This window comes from Barbus barbus (genome assembly GCF_936440315.1).
Source record: "Barbus barbus genome assembly, chromosome: 21".
Classification (NCBI taxonomy): Eukaryota; Metazoa; Chordata; class Actinopteri; order Cypriniformes; family Cyprinidae; genus Barbus; species Barbus barbus.
Window position 1 is genome coordinate 28,611,273 of NC_136749.1, and position 19,394 is coordinate 28,630,666.

Sequence of the window (19,394 nt, forward strand, 5' to 3'; positions counted from 1 at the left end):
TAGATTATAAAAGTTTATCCAATTAACATATTCTAAAATTAACTTTTGAATATTCCAAAATGGACTTTTGAATTATTTGTTTGTTACTTCATCACTTCCTTACCAGAATATTTTTTTTTTTCTAGCATACCCACCATTAAAATCAAATTAAACTACGTTGATACAGGAAATTATAAATTAAAAAATATTTTGAAGTCTTTATCATCACACAGACGTCACGTCACGTAGGCGTGTTAATTGTTCAGGTGAAGTCCGACAGTTATTATTTACCTACCTGACAGAGAGCAAACACGGGATTTAAGCTTCGAAAGTCAAGGTAAGATGGTTTATTTTGACCTGAAGGGCATTTTATTAACGTGCATCCAGACAATTAATCATAAATACGGCAGAAATAGTTTCTTTAATGATGTCTAATTTATCAGGTGTCATGGGGTCGTGGATGCTGGTTTGGATTCTGTGTACCACAGTCACTCTGAGTGAGTCTGCAGTTAAGAAATACTAGTTCAACTATAAAAGATGCTTGAGCAGTTCGACATGTTATCATGTAACATTACTTCAAAGACGAGAAGCTCTGTTTTCATCATTTTGCTGGGCAGCAGAAGAAAACTTGTTTTATCCGCCAAAAAAAAAGTATTAATTTTAAGCAAACATGGGAATTATGAATCAGAAATAAAGGTACAAAAGCTGTCACTAAGGTGGTACCTTTTCAAATAAGGTAGGTTCTAATAAGTACACTTTACTTACTAATATGTACTCTTTTAAGGCACCGAAATGGACCCTTTAGGTACAAATGTGTAAAGGTACTGTCCCAGTGACCGCTTTTGTACCTTTATTTCTGAGAGTGTATAAATAAACAAGGCTGTTTAAATATTGGAATGCATTTTCAAAAATAACTTATGAATCAGTTACTTAATAATTCTGAGATCACTGAAAATCATTCTATCAGAAGCCCTATTTAGAAAATAATATAATCATGAAAATGATTGCTGTTTTGTCCTCAATAGATTTACACAAAGAACACTAGTCTTGTCCACAAAACAATATATCGATTAAAATAAAGTGAAATATTAAAGTTAAAATATGGAAATGATATCAGTACAGAAAACAATGTAAATCAAAATGCTATTTAAGTATTATATTGCATTTTCTAAAATATATTTTACATAAAACTATAGGCGTAATATTTTTTCACCAATATTCAGTCCTTTTGAGTGACAGAATCCTGAGATAATTATAAATATCTGCCCAACAGAAAATAAATAAGGGGTTTCCATGCTAGTACTTTAAGTTTTACCTCCTAAAACTACTCCAAATCCATTTTTCATTAAAAGTGGAAACATAAAATAAATAGTTACAAGTCAGTTGTTCAACTTGCTCATGCCTATCTGGATTCTCACTCAACCCTTAGATACTAAAAACATACTAATGCTTTTCAATAACTGTCATCAGTGCCTGTGTGTCTTCATGGAGCAATATCAGTCCGTTTTAAAACCGGACGGCCTCTGTATGTTGCTCTCGGCCAAGCTCTTGTTTTGGAAGCCATATTTGAGAAGGATCCAGATGACAAGATAGACATGGTGACGTGGGACCGCGAGCGAGGAAGGGACAATGTCAGACTTTCACATGGAAACAGAATTTCTTTGGAGAAGGGAGATGCACTTCTGCGGGTCACTGATGTTGCAGAAGGGGACTTTGCGGTCTACAAAGTCACCGTTACAGACAGTAATGGATTACAGCAGCACGACTCAATAGAAGTGCGAAAAATAGGTAAATGTGCTACATTTGAACTATGCAAATGTTGTTTTACAACTGACCTATGCTCCAGCTGTTTTGAATAGTTTCTTCACATGCACAGCTATTTAAATTAAGGCAGCATGTCATGCAAAGCTCAAAAATGTAGTTGAACAGGGTGTTTTTTTCTTTTCTTACGTACTTTTTCTTTTCTTTTCAGTGGAACCTCTAAAGGCGTCAATTATGCACGTGCTGGAGTGTGTTGTGGATAATCACGGCATGACGCAGTGGGACAGCCCTCAGTTTTCATGGCTAGTTGATGGCGTTACAGTAACCAATCAAACCGCCCTGTTAGCAGATGGCAGTAGACTAGACATCTCTGAGGTTAAGGGAGTTAACTACACCTGCATCATCAAGAGCAGCCTGGGGACAGTGACTACGCATTATCAAATACCAGAAGGTATTGTTCAATTCCACGTACACATTTTTGATTATTTACATGAAAAAAGGTCATTTTTTGGCTTCAAAATGTTCACCACACAATGCAAAAACATCTAAATAAATAAATGGTAATACCATTTACCAATAACATTTCATTAGTTAACTATAGTTAAAGGAACCGTTTTCCCAAAAGTGAAAATTTGCTGAACACTGACTCACCCTCAGGCCATCCAAGATGTAGATGAGTTTGTTTCTTCGTCAGTTTTAGAGAAATGTCCAAACAGCTGATAAAAACATCACAATAATCCACACCACTCCAGTCCATCAGTGGACATCTTGAGAAGCAAAAAGCTTCCAAGACTTTTTTTACTTCAAACGCTCTCTTCTGATTAAAATATGAGTTCATAATCCATAATAATGCTTCTTCCAGTAAAAAAGTCCATCTCATGTGGTCTGTCACGTCAAAATCAACCCACATATTTGTGTAAAGCTGTGTTGGCTTGTAAACGGTGCTTGATCTGTGCAGATGTCTCTCCTGATTCAGACCAGACCACTTTTTCACTGGAAAAGTCAATATCATGGATAGAGGGCTAGTATTTTTTTGATGGAAGAATGGTTTGACGTTATAAACATTTTGGAGATGATCTTCTCTGCCATATTTGTGGTCTCTTTCTCAAACCTGTGTCACCAGCAGCTCAAAGTTTACCTACATTCTAGCTTATTATAACTTAAATGATGTTTTCCCTTTGATTTATTCAGGTCATGCACAATGACATTGATGCTTCTAGTTTTGTCCAATAGATTTTCAGTCATTTTGAATTTTACAGATGGATTGTTTGATGTCGATGGGCAAAGATTCTCAATATGCCAAATTCACTTGTACCAATTTGTGAAAAGTTGGTTTAAAAAGTTGTGAATTAGAATTAAATCTGTTTATAACCCGGCATAAAGTCAAGCGTGGTTCTACTGTTCAAGTCAAATTTCTTCATTTTTCTTTTTTTGTGGAATAAAGTATTTAAGTGAATGCACTCAGTCAGCTTGTTTACATCTGCTTTTAATGTCCCGTCTCATCAGGACCTCAGCCCTGTTGTATGGGACTGATTGCAGTTGGAGTTGTAACAGGAATAGCACTTGTTGCAGGGTAAGACCTCTACTCTCTTCTACTGACTCATTAAAGATCTGTTTTAGGGCAGGATTGTGTATTCACTATTGATGCATGAATATTCTGATCATTTAAATGTGCTTTTTATTTTTCTGTGAGTATGCATTTAGATTAGTTTCACGATTCTTCCTTTTCTCAGGAAGATTGTAGACTCCAGCACAAATGATAATAGAGTGAATCATTTTGAAACTCTGCTGCTTTTAGTTTCCCATGTGTAATCATGCAATGTCCCCGTGTATCTTTTTTAATTCATTACATTTTTTTCTGCAAATGTATTTGCATAAATGAAAATAAATATTGACATCAAATAACACTAAAAGGCTGAAAAATATAGTCAAGATAATCTTTTTAGCTATATCGCCCTAGTCTGTTTACTTAATGTCTTTTTCACATAACCTTTGCAGGCCAATTTTCCTGAAGATGTACAGAAATCACCATAAACCTCCCTACTAAGTCCACATAGAAGATTTTATTTATTTACATGTTGATATACCTGTAAACCATTTTATTTTGATAATTTAGTGGTTATTTATTTTACTCATACTAGATCACTGTGATTGTTTTACCCTCTTATTTTAACTGTTATTAGAAATGCATCACCATGAAACTGTCATACTGGCTGTTTACTTACTGCTGCTTTACTTGAAAATTGTTCACACGTGTTGTGGCTCTTGATATAAGCAGCTCTCACACAGTTTTCAGCTTCCAGGTTTAAATGTTCTCAGGGAAAATGTTTACTATTTTTACGAGGTAAACTTTGTCATTTCTCTGCAGTTTTTCTGTTCTGTCCGATTTGATAATTCTTGTTGAGATTCTTGTTTTGCTTGTGTTTATTGTAAAGCATGACTTATTCTGTTCATTTGGCTAAACTTGAAAAATGTTGTTAAAATGATTACTATGGATCTGAAAAATATAAGCTCTTTTGTTTGAATGTCATTGTTATTCATTTGCTGTCTACCTCCTTTGTTCTTATTAATCTGCTTTTGGTGCTCCTGCTGGTTTTTGCATTTGTGTTTCAAGTTTGTTCAGAGAATAAAAGATTCTTGAGCGTGGAGTGTGTGTGGAAGATCTGCTTGTTTGAACAGAGAATAGTGGCTTTACTCCACAGGAAAGGGAAAAAGGAAATGGCTCAGTTTGCAAACACGGTGACGCCTAAAGACCTTTAACTCGGTGAACTGAGCATACGAGTTCACAGAATACACCAGTCCTACAGAGACACTAACAACATGTTTACTGAGGGCGCTTCGCTCTAGTGCTTTTACGAGACAGGAGTTTCAGGATACAAGCGTCTCTTTCAGGAAGTTATGAGAGGTGAGTTATGAAAAGCGTCCAGTAATCTCACTCATAAAGGGAATGTGTCTGAACTTTGGTCGCATGTAATGCATGAAGAGCATCAGTCTTGCAGCTGTTTTTTCTAGGTGACATGGAACCACGACTACAGCGATTGGTCGGGACTGTCCTGCTTCTGCACATCTGCTGTGAGTTATTCTGCATGTCTTTGTATGATTATGTGGAATGTGTTTCTCTGGAATACTTGATTCTGATTGGCCACTTGCAGTATAATGCAGCCAAAGTGTATTTTTAGTTTTATTTCTTAGTTAAATGCTGTTCTTTTGAACATTCTATTCATCAAAGAATCACTGCTTCCACAAAAATATTAAGAAGCACAGCTTCATAATAGAAATGATTCTTGCACAGCAAATGACAAATTTACATTGGGCTAATGCCACAAATTAGTTGTCGAATAATTATTCTTTTTTTTAACATTTACATTTCTTGGCAAGCGTAAACAGTCTACAGTTGAATTAACTATATTGTTTAATTAAAAATTTAACTTTTATTAAACTTTTTTTTTTTTTTTTATTCTAGTTCAAATAAATTCATTTAATCATGGTTTCCACAAAAATATAAATTATTATTACTATTAATTATATGAAGTATTATTTATAAATAACTACATTTCTTTTTTAACATTTACATTTATTGGATACCATAAACAGTCTAGCCTGTTACATTAGATTAATTAACTTTATTATTTAATATAATTATTGTTTTATATTAATAGAATTACTAAATTTAAAATGTATTGAAAATTTACGTTTTTTATATTTTAAACAATATTTGGTCCTTTGAACTTACTATTCATCAAGGAATCCAGAAAAAAATATGTTTCCACAAGAAAAATAAATAAACATAATCATAATAAATACACAGTACAGCTTTATATATAATTTTATAATAATACTTTTTATATTTCTCGGCAGCAATAAACAGTCTAAAATTAGATTAACGAGCTATATTATTTAAATAATTATTATATAAAAATGTAACATTTTATTGAATGTTGGTGTCTTTATTTTATTTTTTATATTTCTAATAAATTTTGCTCTTTTGTACATTCTATTATTTATAGAACCCTCAAAGTATCCACAAAATATGAAGCAGCACAACTTTCACAACAGTTTTCAACATTGATAAGACACGTCTCTTGTTTTTGTTGTTGTTTTAAATAATTATCTTTAATAAGTAATTAAAGATTTCCTTTTTTATAATTTACATTTCTTTACCATCATGAACAGTCTGAAGTTAGATAAATGAACTATAGTATTTCAATTATTATTACATTAAAAAACTTGTATTGAATGTTGCTGTTTTATATTGCCATTGACAGGTTTATAAAAGCAACTCAAAGCCATGTGTTTGTGATTTAACAGTTAAATGCTTTTGCATCAAGCTCATACAATCAGGATGAGAGATATGACTGCATGTTTTATGATGTATTTTGTAACGGCAGGGCTCTGGAGCGGCCAGTGCTTGTCCGTCCGCTTCATAAGCCAGCAGTCGCTGTATGTAATCAAAGGCCAGGATCTGATCCTACAAGCTCAAATTGAGCTGCTGGATAGTGAACATGTTGTTAAAGTGACATGGGACCACGTTGCAAAGCCGTCTGGGACAAGTTCAACGTTGGCTGAGTTTCCTCGTAAAGTCTCAGATGGGAGAATATCACTGGAACAACAGGGAGCCACACTGAAGATCAGAAATTATCAAGCAGCAGACGCCGGCGTCTACACGGTCACGGTTACAGACCAGTCAGGACAGAGACAATCTGCACAGCGAACCGTTCAAGAGTATCGTAAGATCAGCTAAAGCCTTGAATTCATTTCACATGCGCTGTACTGATATTCCTCAAACTTTCTGCTATTGTTCTTGTCCAAAACTTTCTGCACTTAAAGGAATGGTTCAGCCAAAAATTTAAATTTCCTGAACACTGACCCACCCTCAGGCCTTTCTCAGGCCAAAAGATGAGTTTGTTTCCTCATCAGATTTGGAGAAATGTAGCGTTACATCACTTGCTCAGCAATGGATGCTCTGCAGTGAATGGGTGCCGTCAGAATGAGAGTCCAAACAGCTGATAAAAACATCACAATAATCCACAAGCAATCCACAGCACTCCAGTCCATCAATAACTTATGAAGCAAAAAGTTGCACAAATCCATCGTTAAGAAAACCACAATCCATAATAATGCTTCCTCCAGTGAAAATTTCATGTTGTCTGAATCAGGAAAAAAATCTGCAGAGATCAAGTACCATTTATGAGCCAAAACAGCTCTAAACAAATATGTTGATGGATATTGATGTGAGAGACTACAGGAGATGGACTTTTCCACCGGAGTAAACGTTAATATCTATAACATCTTAATGATGGATTTGTTTCTTACATGCACACAGCTTTTGGCTTCTCAAAACAATAACTGATGGACTGGAGTGGTGTGGATTATTGTGATGTTTTTATCAGCTGTTTGGACTCTCATTCTGACGGCACCCATTCACTGCAGAGGATCCATTGCTGAGACACTGATGCAATGCTACATTTCTCCAGATCTGCTGAAGAAACCAACTCATTTACATCTACTCCATTTAAACACTCAGGTGTGCCATTTTTGGTTTAACCCTAGAATGCTCACCTGAAAACCTCCACTTTTTATACAAACTTAATTTTAATGTGAAATATTGCAAACAATAAGTGACAACAAATAATTATCTTGAAGAAACACACATCAGCTGAAAAGATAATTTCAGGCAAAACATACAAAAAGGACAAACCTGTCACCCATTTGAGATGTAGTGTTAAAAAAAATAAGATTAAAGTTTAAAAATCATAAAAATATTTCTAAAAACTTTTATAGCAATACTTACAGCATCACAAGCATTTTCAGTTAGCTTGCATGATGATTTCATCTATAAGTTCATTATTTTGAACTGATTTGTGTGATTTAATTAAACAGGATAAATATCTTACGGAGACACTAACCAAATAACATCACAGAATTCATCGGATAATTGATAATTATTTCACTATAATTCACTGATAGTGATGTGGATAACTATTACTTGATGTTTATGCTGTTGATTTCCCTCCAAAATGACGTCACTTCCTGGAGGATGATGTCATGTGAAACATTTTGATTGGTGAAACACTTAAGTGTACCAAAGTACTGAAATAATTTAAAATTCACTTTTGTTGTTACACAGCCAGCTTATTTAGCTTTTATACACTTATTATTTTAACTTAAAATGCATTCAAACAGACCCCCACTTTATATTAAGTCAGTTTTAATATCAATATTTTCAAATAAAACACGATGAAAGATTATCATAATGAAACACAACCTCCTGGTATTTAAAAATATATAATATATAGAAAAGAAGTCACTCATCCACAGTCATTATAGGGTTAAGACTTTTTTTTTTTTTTTATAACGGCATGCTTTATATTTATAGTCTCTAATTTTTCTATCTATTTATCTATAATATACAGACATATAAATAATATACAGATTTTTTTATTACAGTAACATTCAGTATAGTGAGAAAAATGCACTCCATAATAGCAATGACCCATTTCTGTCTTCATTGTGTCCTTGTGCATTTCTCCAGTAATTGCTCTCTCTCTCTCTGTCTGTCTGTCTGTGTGTGTGTGTGTGTGTGTGTGTGTGTGTGTCAGTGGCGGTGCATCATGTGTCGGTGATGGTGAATGTGTCTCACTCGGTTCTTCACTGTATGGAGGCGTGGGGAACTGAACCCACCTTCACTTGGCTGCATGAGAAAGTGGTCGTGACGGAGAAAGTGGGTCGTGTTTCGGCAGATGGGATGTCTCTGTATGTCTCCAGCACCTTGTGCGGACACTTCACCTGCGTGGTGAGCAATAAACTGGGACACAGTTCAGCCACATACACCGCAGGTACATCTGTCACACCATCACTGCGTCATGAAGGACAGGAACATTACTTTTCATGAGGCATGAATGAGCCGAGATGTTCAGTGACAGTATGATGACTGTGTGTGTGTTTCAGAGGCGTGTGAAGGCACAAACAGGAGCACGACTGCTGTCGTTGTGTTTCTGCTGCTGATACTGATGCTCGTAGCTGCATCTCTGGCCTTTATACTGTGGAGGTGCGTTTAAACATATGTCCCTATACATTTTATTTTTTGGATTTGTTTTGTCACTTTATCTTTTCCCCCTTTTTTATGTCTATATAGTTTTAATTAACTTGGTAACACTTTACAATAAGGTTGCATTTGTTAACATTAGTTAACTAAATTTGTTAAACTAACAAGGAAAAATACTTCTAAAGCATTTATTAATCTTAGTTAATGTTGATTCTATTAATATTAGTTAATGAACTTGAGCTAACATGGACTAACAGTGAACAGTTGTATTTTATTAACTAGAGTAATAAATACTGTAACAAATGTATTAATGTAAATGCATTATAGTTAACAAATTGAACCTTACTGTAAATTTCAGTTTTAGTTTATTTTAGTAAAACAATTTAAGCTAAATGAAAATGTAAAAAAAAGTTTTTTTTTTTCTTTCCATATTTTATTTCAAGTCCTGGAGGTTTTTTAGTTTTAGCTAACTATTACTTTAGTTATTTTAGTGCATCATGTTAAACTAAATGAAAATGAGAAGTGTTGGTGAGTCTTGGTATCTGCCGGAAACAAGGATAAATTTTAATATTTTATTTAAATTGGTGTTCTGTTTCCACTGTAAATGCTTTATTGCAGCTGCAAAGATAACCTGGGCAACTAATCCAAATGTTTAAAACATACGAGCAGTTCAGCTGAATGATAAAGTTTGCCCTCTTTAACTTTGTTGTTCTGCTGTTTTATTCATCTGCTTCTCCCATTTGCTCTTTGACTATCAATCTATATAGACTAATACAATCAGATTACAATATATTCTGATAAATTGAACTCACTTCAGAGGTACAATGTGAGGAGTGGAAGCTCTCAATGATTTCCTATTTATCTGTCACCAACTGAACTGCAGCTCAAACTATTTACAATATAGTGAATTAAGTCACAAACTCAATCATAATGCACAATGTTTTCATCACTGGTTACCTCACCTGAATATCTTCCTAGATTTGTGTTAATGTTATCTAAACATCATACTTTTTTCACTTATTTCGGTTAATGTAAAAAAAGCTTAGTACTGACGGTGTCGTGTAAACATGACTGAAGATGTGAAAAGCGCAAACATTAACTGAGTCATATACACTGGAACCACTCCGATCATTCATGGATCATTCAGTTAAAGCAATTCACTATATAAAAAAGAACAAAAGAGCATGTAATGATTTAAAAATCCCATAGTGATGAGTGAAATGGAGCTTCTCGAAACTCTGAATCAGATAAACCATTGCGTCTCAAAATGATTCACTGTTTCGAAGCCCTCCAATCGGATCAGGTATCACAAATCAGATTAGGACTTTGAAGCAGGTTCACTAATAATTTCGTGAATTGAATGATTCGCAATCCGTGCTCTGAAATCCCAATCTGAAATGATGGTTCATGAAACATTATTCAGATCGGGACTACGGAGCATGACTCGTGAATCATTTGATCAGAATTTCAGAGCGGGTTTGTGAATCGTTTGATTCAGATCGGGACTTTGGAGCATGTGTGTGTGTGTGTGTATATGTATGTATGTATATATATATATATATATATATATATATATATTTTTTTTTTTTTAATTAAACAGTGCAAAACAAACTATTAAGGCAGTACAGCTATAAAACAAAAAGAAAAAAGAAAGAATATGCCTACACAAGTACAAATATAGCCTACTAATGCCTTCAGAAAAACCATGGTGTTATTACAGTAAGTGTGTAACCAGGTTTCTTGTTTCAATTTGTGGTTCCCATGTTTTAACTATAATAACCATCTCTTTTTACACCCTTGCTAATCAACGTTATGCAATGCATGGAATGTAAATAGTTTTGAACCTGAAGGATTCCTGTCACACCCACACGATGGGTGGAGATCTCGTCTCGTTCCAGCTACTGACGTCTGAACTGGTTCAGTTCTCTACAGTAAATCTACCGTGATCACGCAACATGACTAGTGAAATCACTAATGCATGACCTCCAGTCACGTCAAATGGACGCAACAGCGATACGATACATGCAATATCCAATAATTACATTTATTTATTAAACAATTCTTCTGTCAGGTAAAACAGTTCATTTTACTGCAGGCAGTTTATGGTTCCCAGGCAATTAATTAATCAAACTACACATTAAACTCGTTTTTTTGCACTTGATCACACAAACAAATGTATTGGTTTCTTGATTTATTCTAGTCTCTTTTCTCTTAAATTTGCCGTTTTGTCCACTGCAGGAAACACAGGCGTGGATATAACCGAAGGGAGAGACTGAGAGAGCCGTTTGAAGAGCCTCTGTGAGCTGATCTCAGGACACTGACGAGAGCTGATGGGCTGCCAGTCGCTTCAAGCTTTCAGCATACCGTTATACTTTATTGATCAATGTATTACAGACTTCTGGTATGATATTAGGCTTCCTGGAATGATATTTATTTAACCAAGTTAGACTAGCATCATCAGGAGGTTTAGTTAATGCAGTCCTTTCTGAAATACTTGATTCTGATTGGTCAGTTCTGGCATTAATATGACAGCCACTAAACTACTAATTGTCCCATATCAATAAATTGACATTTGACTAATGTTTTTAATAATCTGCTCAAATTGATAGGTCTTTAATTTTATTTGGGAAGAAGCCATGTAAAAATAGAAAAACTGAGTCTACACATTATAATAATTTCTTAATTTTCTGTCCCCATTTTGTCCCACATTTTAGATTAATCCGCCCCTAAATGTCTCATGTAAACGTGACTGGTCACTTTGTCAATTAGACCGTCCAAATTTCCAGTTTTGACCACAATAATAAAAATCATTTTATTCAAGAATAAATTAAAACTAAACAGAAATAAAAATGACAACTTCAATTAAAATTAAAACTGAAAATATATTAAAAAAAAGCTAACTCAATATTAATAAATGCAACAATATACACATTTCAGATAAATCCACCCTTATAGAGCTCAACAATTAGACAAACATAAATTAAGGCTAAATAAAAACATTTTTGAAAAATTAGAAAAGCATTACTTTTCTAATGCATTATATAGAAAGGCTTTGAGTGAAGTGTTAGAAATGTTGCTTTGGCATCTAACTCAAGTACAATAAGTTGAAGTGATAAAATTACTAAAAAACTGAAATAAAAAATTAATGCACTTATAATTTCATCCAAGATATCATAAATCTGAAATAAAATAACTATTAGATTAAAATGCATTTTTAAAAAATTAGAAAAGCATAAAAATAAAATGAAAACTGTCAATGTCAATATAAATCGTCCCCTAAAGAGCACATATAACACTGACTGTTCACTTTGTGTCAATTAGACGGTCTGTTCCGGTCTAAGTTGCCTGTAATGCGGACTAGACTTCATGCCACAAGTCTTTTAACCTTGCTATTTCTTTACAGATGACAAGTGTGAGTTCTTCTGGACAGTAATCAGTCTAAACTCCATCAGCATGACATTAGCATAATGAGCTCTTTTGTATTCCATAATTATGAAGTCAAAATTCGGCATGTTCACAAATGGGTAAGACGTGTAAAGAATCGCAATTTTAGATCAGTGTTCTCTAACATACCCTCATTCCTGCTCTTTAATAATCGGCTTTCATCTCATCTCTTGTTCTTGTCCTGTATCTGCCGGGTCACTACTGTATAGATTGTTCTTCAGAAAGAAAGCTGTAGTACATTCACGCTCTTTTCTCAGCACACAATAGCTTATTGCCAACATTAAGAGCATAAAATGTCAGAGTCCCGGAGGAGTGTTAATCTAGCTTTGATATTCTTCCAGAGACGAAAGAACTTCCAAAGTTTGCGTTCAGCCAATTATCGGTATAGAATCGGATACAGAAATCACCCAAGTTCAGCCTGATGTGGCTTTCATGAGGCGCTGAAGTCAGGTGAGATGAGACGAGAGTATCACGATTCATCACAGGACTTAAAGGGACACTGGCAAAAAATGAAGTCTGGGTCACTTTATCCATCAGTGACAGGACTTTAATATCTGCTGCTAATCTGATCATATTATACATTGTATATCTTACATTATAAGGTGCATTACAAGACAAAATGAATGAATTCATAATACTTGCATAATGCATTATATAGAAAGGCTTTGAGTAAATTGTTAGAAATGTTGCTTTGGCATCTAACTCCTATACAATGTGTTGAAGTGATAAAATTACTAAAACAAAAACTTAAAAGTGAATGAATAAGCCATTTCTTTCTCTCTCATATTATCTATAACTGCAACAGCATTTTAATATCTGCTGCTGAAGTTCAGACTATTTCTCAGTATCTTGTGTGATTTACTGAATGCATCATTTCATCTCATCAATCTTTAATAAATTAGAAATAGATTCAAATTTGAAAAACAAAAATTTGAAATAGCGGCTTGGCAACTAACTCCAATACAATACGATACGATGTAGTGCTAAAATGACTAAAACTAAAAATATAAACATTTCTATACTACAAATAGAGCTGCAAAAGAATGGATTTTTTTTCTAATTAGAAACCAAACTCAGAAATGCTGCATAGGCAACAAACTCAAAACACTTTAAAAGTGCTAAAATTACTAAAATTAAAATAAAAACAAAGCTGAATAGAATTTTTATATATATATATATATATATATATATATATATATATATATATATATATATATATATATATATATATAAAATTCTATTCAGCTTTGTTTTTATTTTAATATATATATAAAGAAACATTAAAATGAAAATTCAGAATATATACACATTTAAAAAAGTTAAATAAATATTAAAAGAATACTGGTTATTCTTATTTACTGTATTCCACTACGCAATGCACTTGACCCCAATCTTACAGTTTTATTTTAAATGTATCATTATCGATTCATTATTTGATGCAGCTGAAAGATAAAATGTCAGAACACAAAATTGGATAGAATATGAAGAAGAACTGGGCGACACTCGTGAATTAGACATGCACAAAGTGAGGTAAAGATTTTATTTTTTTTTACTTTTGTTGCAGTTTGCGAAAAAATAAAATAATGTAGTGTACTGTGCAGTCCTCTGTTCTGAACACGGCCATTCTTTGACCAGACAGCCAAGAGTGAAGACACTTTACACTCAATAACATTAAGAAACAAACGCAAAACTGTTAAGTCTAATATTAATAGTGGACATCAATAAATGTTTGTTAAGGGTTTCATTTGGCCCATTCTGTAGATGTAGAAGAGGTCGTACATCCACACCATGACACACAATCAATGCCGTGATTCAATCGGCAGTGCGACGGACGAAACGGACAGAGCCAATGAACGCCAGGTCTGTGTTTCAAAAGCAAAGATTTTTATTGCAAGTATTAGTGAAAGATACACTCCAAACTGAAGCAAAGCAACACTAAAAGGCCATTGATCTACAAAGAGAGTATTATTAAACAAAGACATTTCAAAGGAAAAGAAACATCCCTTGGTACATTAGAGAGACTCTGCGAACACGGAGAGAGAGATGGGAGGACAGAGCCACGGAGATCGCAATGGCTCAACTTTGGCTCTTTCGTTAAGCATGGACGAGCGCGCGATGGAAGCCGCCGTCCTCTGGTACCAAGAGACGGCCGACGTGAGCGACAGAAACGGAGGATGGACAGACTCGCCGTACGTTTGCATCGGATGGTTCACAGTCCGTTTTTGGAATGCTGGAGCTTTGCGTTGCAGTAAACCGTTTTGTAAACATTTTTAGGAATCGACTCAAATCGGTCGGCGATTTGGGTGCAACTTCGTCCGGCGCTCGATGCCTCTGTCCTGGAAAACGACAACATGACCGTTTGAAATACAGACAGCGGCCTCGTCTCCGAATCTCCAAGCGTCTCGCGACAGTTAGTGGTTTAAAAGAGAACCGAGATGCCGCACAGGGAGTTAGTTAGTATGCTTCTCTACGCACGACGAAGGCCTTTTGACAGACGTCTCAAGTCGAATTGAAAAAAACAAAAACAAGAGTACAGTTAAGGCTGAGGCTCATATATATATTATATCTGAGTGGAATGGGACCCTCTCTGGCACAAAGACAATTGAACTCAAGCAAATGATGAAGGACAAATACCATGATCTGCTTCTCGACTCCATTTGTAAAGCACCGGACACATCCTTCCAGGGAAAAAACATGTATGGCTAAGAGTTTAGCAGCTCTGGATGAAAACGATCAGCTTTTTATCTCTTCTTTTTGGAATAAAGTCAGTGTGGTTCTCCGTCCCGTAACGAGATGAGATGCGACGAGCCTCTTCGCTGGAGAGGTGGACCATCACGACAGACAACTAGTCAAAGGTCAAGGAGGAAGTGACGTCATTGAACACTCCAGCCCACTCTGTGGTTGTGCTTGTGTGTGTGTGTGTGGGGGGGTGGGGGGGTGAGAGAGGATGTCGAGGGCGTCCGTTCAACCCTCGACCCCCAAACTCGCCCCCGTAACTCTGCGGAGACTCCAGCCGCGTAAGCACTCCCTCAATAAATACACCATTATATATTTCCCATATATATTTCCAATATATTAAAAGAAAAAAAAAAAAAAAACATTTAAATAGGACAACAAAATAAAAGTTGGCTCAATAAAAGAAAAAGATACGTGTAAAAACAATTTTTTTCTCTCTTAGAGTTAGACTTCTTAATCTAAAATTGTTAAGGATATTGTTGTCAGGCATTAGTCTAGCATTATACTGTAATCAAAGTAATATCTGGGCGAATCTCAAGAAAACATATCCACCTCCAAAATCAAAAGAACAATGCCAGGAAAATGAAGCCCGTTTTAACCAATATTTTTTTGGGCATTATTTACAAAACAATTAAGCACATTTTCCCTAAAATTGAGCATTTCTGTATTTTTAATGTTATAATCTAATTTTTTTGTTTTTGCATTACAATAATGAGAATTTAGAGAAATACAGTTACAATTCCTGAATATAATGGTCCAAAAATTAGTTTAATTTGTTTATGAAAAATATAATTTCTTATTTCTGTCTTGAGTTGTTGGTGTGTAGTACACTCGAAATGACATTTTGCATGACAAAAATTAAGCCTATTTTAACAACCAATACAATTATTCCATTATTTGCATTACTTTCATGACAATTAAGCACAGCTTTTTTTGTAATTCCCATCATTCTCAATGGTGATAGAATGATATTGACTAATAAGCATGAAGCAAAAGCAATGCAACAAATACAGTACAATCATGATGTATAAATATATATCCATTTTAATATTAGAATCATTTTTTCACAATATAATAAGAATTTGGAGAGGGGGAATGTGTTAAATTGTCATAAAATGGCTTAATTTTCTTCATGCAAAATATAAATCGCTAATTTCTGTCGTTTTGTTGGAGTGTAGTACAACTAGAAATTATATTTTGCACGAGAAAAATGAAGCCTAGTTTAACAACCAGTATTTTTCTAGTTTTAAGCTATTTTGTAATTCCCAATGGCGATAGAATTACATTTACTGTATTATAAAAATTATCAATTGAGCATAAATGAAAAGCAAAGCAACTAATATTAATACATAATATTTTGGGGGAATTTGGGGAGGGGAATGCGTTTTTTTTTTTTGCATTGTCAATGCAAAACAACAAAAATAGTAAATTAATTCTTAATTTTTTGCTGAATTTTCATTATGCAAAATATAACGAGTCTAGTGATGTTGGTGTGAAATGTGAACACGTTCTTTGGTGAGATTCACCCATTTGCAGCTTGTTTCTCTAATAACATATGCAGCATACCAAGGTAAGTGAGGTGCAGTGTTTTGAGATCTCTCGTCGAGGTATATCCTCCTGGACCAACGGGCACCCATGTGACAAATACAGGCCACAGGGTTGGGTTTCTACGGACCATTGCACATTGAGAGGGATCGATCAGCCAATGCAACACAAACTATTTTTAAGCAGCCATAGTGAAGTCCAAAAAAAGACGTCACCGGGGCCCCGTGTAAACCTTCGAAACGCGATTAACCTTCCCTCAGCAAACATTTCAAGCACTAGAGACTGTATTTTGCTGGAGTACGTGAAAAAAGGGGCTTATGCTTGGGGGGGGGGGGGGGGGGGGGGGGGGGGGGTGAGCAAAGCACTGTGACTTTGTTTCCTTGTTTGGGTGGCAGTCTTTAAAGTGCTGTGCTAGGCTTTCCTGTCCAGGGTCAGGCCGTGTCATATGAGTGTCCGCTCTGCCCCATCTAAAGATAGCACATTCACCTATATGAGCGCTTCCATTGCATTGGTCCGGACTCCTAATACAGTATCTCAACCGTTTGCTCGTATACTTGGCATATATCGTCGTCATTATAATATCTGAATATACAAAGAGGCACCGTTACGAGCCTACCGATCGAGATAAAATACGCGTTTGTGTTTGCATGTGTGCAACACCTTCTTCAAGGTAAGAGTAAGACTAATATGCTCTTTGATTTCTCACTTTAGTCTCAGATTATTCAGCACCATCATGAGGAAAGGCACTTTCTATGAACTTTGAACTCGTGTTACGTTTTAGATCCTAAAAGAAGAAGTAAATTTGCTTGAAAATAAGAGACGAGAGGAGAGGAGAGGAGAGGAGAGGAGAAAATACATAGACTCTTTCGCTTCTAGCTTTCTGAATAACGGAAGCCACGTCAGGCAATGAACTCAATAAGTGTGCTACGAACCTACAACATCTGCTACCACAGTTACTGGCAAATACAAGACAAACACTCTTTGCAATCTTCGGTTAAAACGTACTGAGGCAAAACGAGTAGCAGCTTTAAAGGAATCGTTGGGCCAAAAAAGAAAATTGCGTAATGGTTTTCTCACCCTCGTGTTGTTTTTTGCAAAAAGCTGTTGACTTGTGCAACAAAAATGGACTGATTTTTACTACCAAGCTCCAAAATGAATCTACATCCCAAGCTTTCAAGCCATAACTTAACTTTAATATCCACAGATATCCGTTCATTTTGTTGCATGGAAAACAGCAGCTCGCATAGTTTCTCATGTGCAGCAAAAAAATTAAAAAAACTTTGAAGAGAGTAAAATGTGAGTAAAAATGACAATTCATGATCATTTCTAACCAAACTATTCCTTTAAAGAGGCATTTCTTGCCAAAATAAGAGGCAAGGGTTAGTAATATATATATATATATATATATATATATATATATATATATATATATATATATATATATATATATATATATATATATTTGAAGTTAAAACTACACAAAAATAAAATTGCATGACACCTCATCAAGACTGCTTCTGAAACTGACAATTGTTTGGCATACACACACACAGACGGTTTTACTTCCAAGGCTCTGAAGCACTGATAAGCCGTTTCATTTGGGAAGGTAAAAAAAAAAAAAACACTTTCAGTAGCTGCTGTATCAATGCTCACTTAAACCACTTCTGATGGGCATAAAACACTGTGTGCCTTCTTCAACAGGTTCGACCTCTCATGCACACTTTATAAAAAACAAAAACACAGAAAACCCATCACGATAGCCTACTGCATTCGTTTCATTCGCTTATTTATACATTTGAGTGCATAAACTGCATTCTGGATTTTAAAGGGACTGAAATTGTTATAAAAAAAAACAAGTTATGCATTAAAATCTTCCACTTTCTAGTGCTTCGTGCAATTGACCGTAATCGTTTTCTCACTGGCCACAGTGCTGTACCTTTCTATGCGATAAAATCAAATGCAAATCTAACAAACAAACATACAAAATGACCAAATGTCTGTCCTGATGAGAGATTTCTCCTCAGAGTGAGAGAAAAACATGCAACCAGCACCATTTATGCATCCCATGTTCCATCTTACACATTAAGTCTCTGCCAATTGCTGATGCCGCCACGGGGCCGCACCTAATAGCACCATGCATTACGCATTATTTAGTGCAGATTATCACCTTTAAACAGCGGGTCATGCTTCAGATGGCGCACGGAGAGACGGTAAGGCACCCGACGCTCACTGCACCCTTCAAGTAAAATGCTATACTGACCCCTAGTGGCCCTCCAGTGAACGAGCACGAATCAGGTGCTGCCAGAGCTTCTCCTTGAACACGTGGCCCAGTCGGTCCCTGAAGCATGAACCCGCCGGTCAGACTCGAACAAGTACAACAGCAGCAAAATACTTTGAAACAGGCAGGGCAGTGAAAATTGAGACGTTGAAACCGTGAGATTTTTTTTTTAAGGCCGTACAGACAAACGTGGTCGCAACTGTGCCCTTGGTTGACTAAATGAGGTGCGCTTGTTCCGCTTCTGGCCTCCCAACATCATGCATTTCTAGCAGGCACTTGTTAACACAATACAGTCAATCGTCAGGAAACGCTGCTGTACTTTCACCAAACATAAACTATAAAAGTGCCAAACATGCACACCTCCATCTTAAAAAACCAACCGCAATGTCCATCGCGCGCTTTCGGATGCCTCCCCCCCCCCCCCCAATCGCACACAGAGTCTTTGCACAGGAGGTATTCTCATCCTGCTAATGGATTATTGCACTAAACTATGTATGATCTGTCACATAACACGGACTATGCATTATAAATCGAGACAAAGTGCAGGAGGGAAGCAAACAAGACAAATCTGCTAGGAGCTGCGTTTGATCGAGGCAAATAAATATT

General features: G+C 35.5%; 2 protein-coding genes across 3 annotated transcripts; both read left to right on the forward strand.

Annotated features, from left to right (window-relative positions):
• Nucleotides 1-249: 249 nt before the first annotated feature.
• On the forward strand, nucleotides 250-4,386 carry LOC306887526 (uncharacterized protein). Its single transcript, XM_079445314.1, has 6 exons — nucleotides 250-316; nucleotides 423-476; nucleotides 1,450-1,767; nucleotides 1,952-2,191; nucleotides 3,247-3,313; nucleotides 3,739-4,386. Exons 2-6 carry the CDS (start codon nucleotides 428-430, stop codon nucleotides 3,785-3,787), a joined length of 723 nt encoding a protein of 240 aa, XP_079301440.1. The 5' UTR covers nucleotides 250-316; nucleotides 423-427; the 3' UTR covers nucleotides 3,788-4,386.
• Nucleotides 3,866-12,985, forward strand: LOC306887525 (uncharacterized protein). 2 transcript variants are annotated; one of them, XM_079445312.1, is made up of 6 exons: nucleotides 3,866-4,645; nucleotides 4,753-4,812; nucleotides 6,129-6,467; nucleotides 8,340-8,576; nucleotides 8,689-8,788; nucleotides 11,024-12,985. In XM_079445312.1, the coding sequence occupies exons 1-6, from the start codon at nucleotides 4,639-4,641 to the stop codon at nucleotides 11,085-11,087; spliced, it is 807 nt and encodes a 268-aa protein (XP_079301438.1). In that variant the 5' UTR covers nucleotides 3,866-4,638; the 3' UTR covers nucleotides 11,088-12,985. The 2 variants fall into 2 exon arrangements, with proteins under 2 accessions (XP_079301438.1, XP_079301439.1); XM_079445313.1 differs by having other exon boundaries at nucleotides 4,499-4,645; nucleotides 4,740-4,812.
• The last annotated feature ends 6,409 nt before the right edge of the window (nucleotides 12,986-19,394 follow it).

What these genes read in the sequence shown, in the direction of transcription:
- LOC306887526 (XM_079445314.1), top strand. Translation starts at nt 428, where the DNA reads ATGGGGTCGTGGATGCTGGTTTGGATTCTGTGTACCACAGTCACTCTG. An exon ending in GTGTACCACAGTCACTCTGA is followed by an intron (nt 477 to 1,449) that starts GTGAGTCTGCAG and finishes AACTGTCATCAG; the next exon opens with TGCCTGTGTGTCTTCATGGA. An exon ending in GGAATAGCACTTGTTGCAGG is followed by an intron (nt 3,314 to 3,738) that starts GTAAGACCTCTA and finishes TAACCTTTGCAG; the next exon opens with GCCAATTTTCCTGAAGATGT.
- LOC306887525 (XM_079445312.1), top strand. An exon ending in TTCAGCCACATACACCGCAG is followed by an intron (nt 8,577 to 8,688) that starts GTACATCTGTCA and finishes TGTGTGTTTCAG; the next exon opens with AGGCGTGTGAAGGCACAAAC. An exon ending in CTGGCCTTTATACTGTGGAG is followed by an intron (nt 8,789 to 11,023) that starts GTGCGTTTAAAC and finishes TGTCCACTGCAG; the next exon opens with GAAACACAGGCGTGGATATA.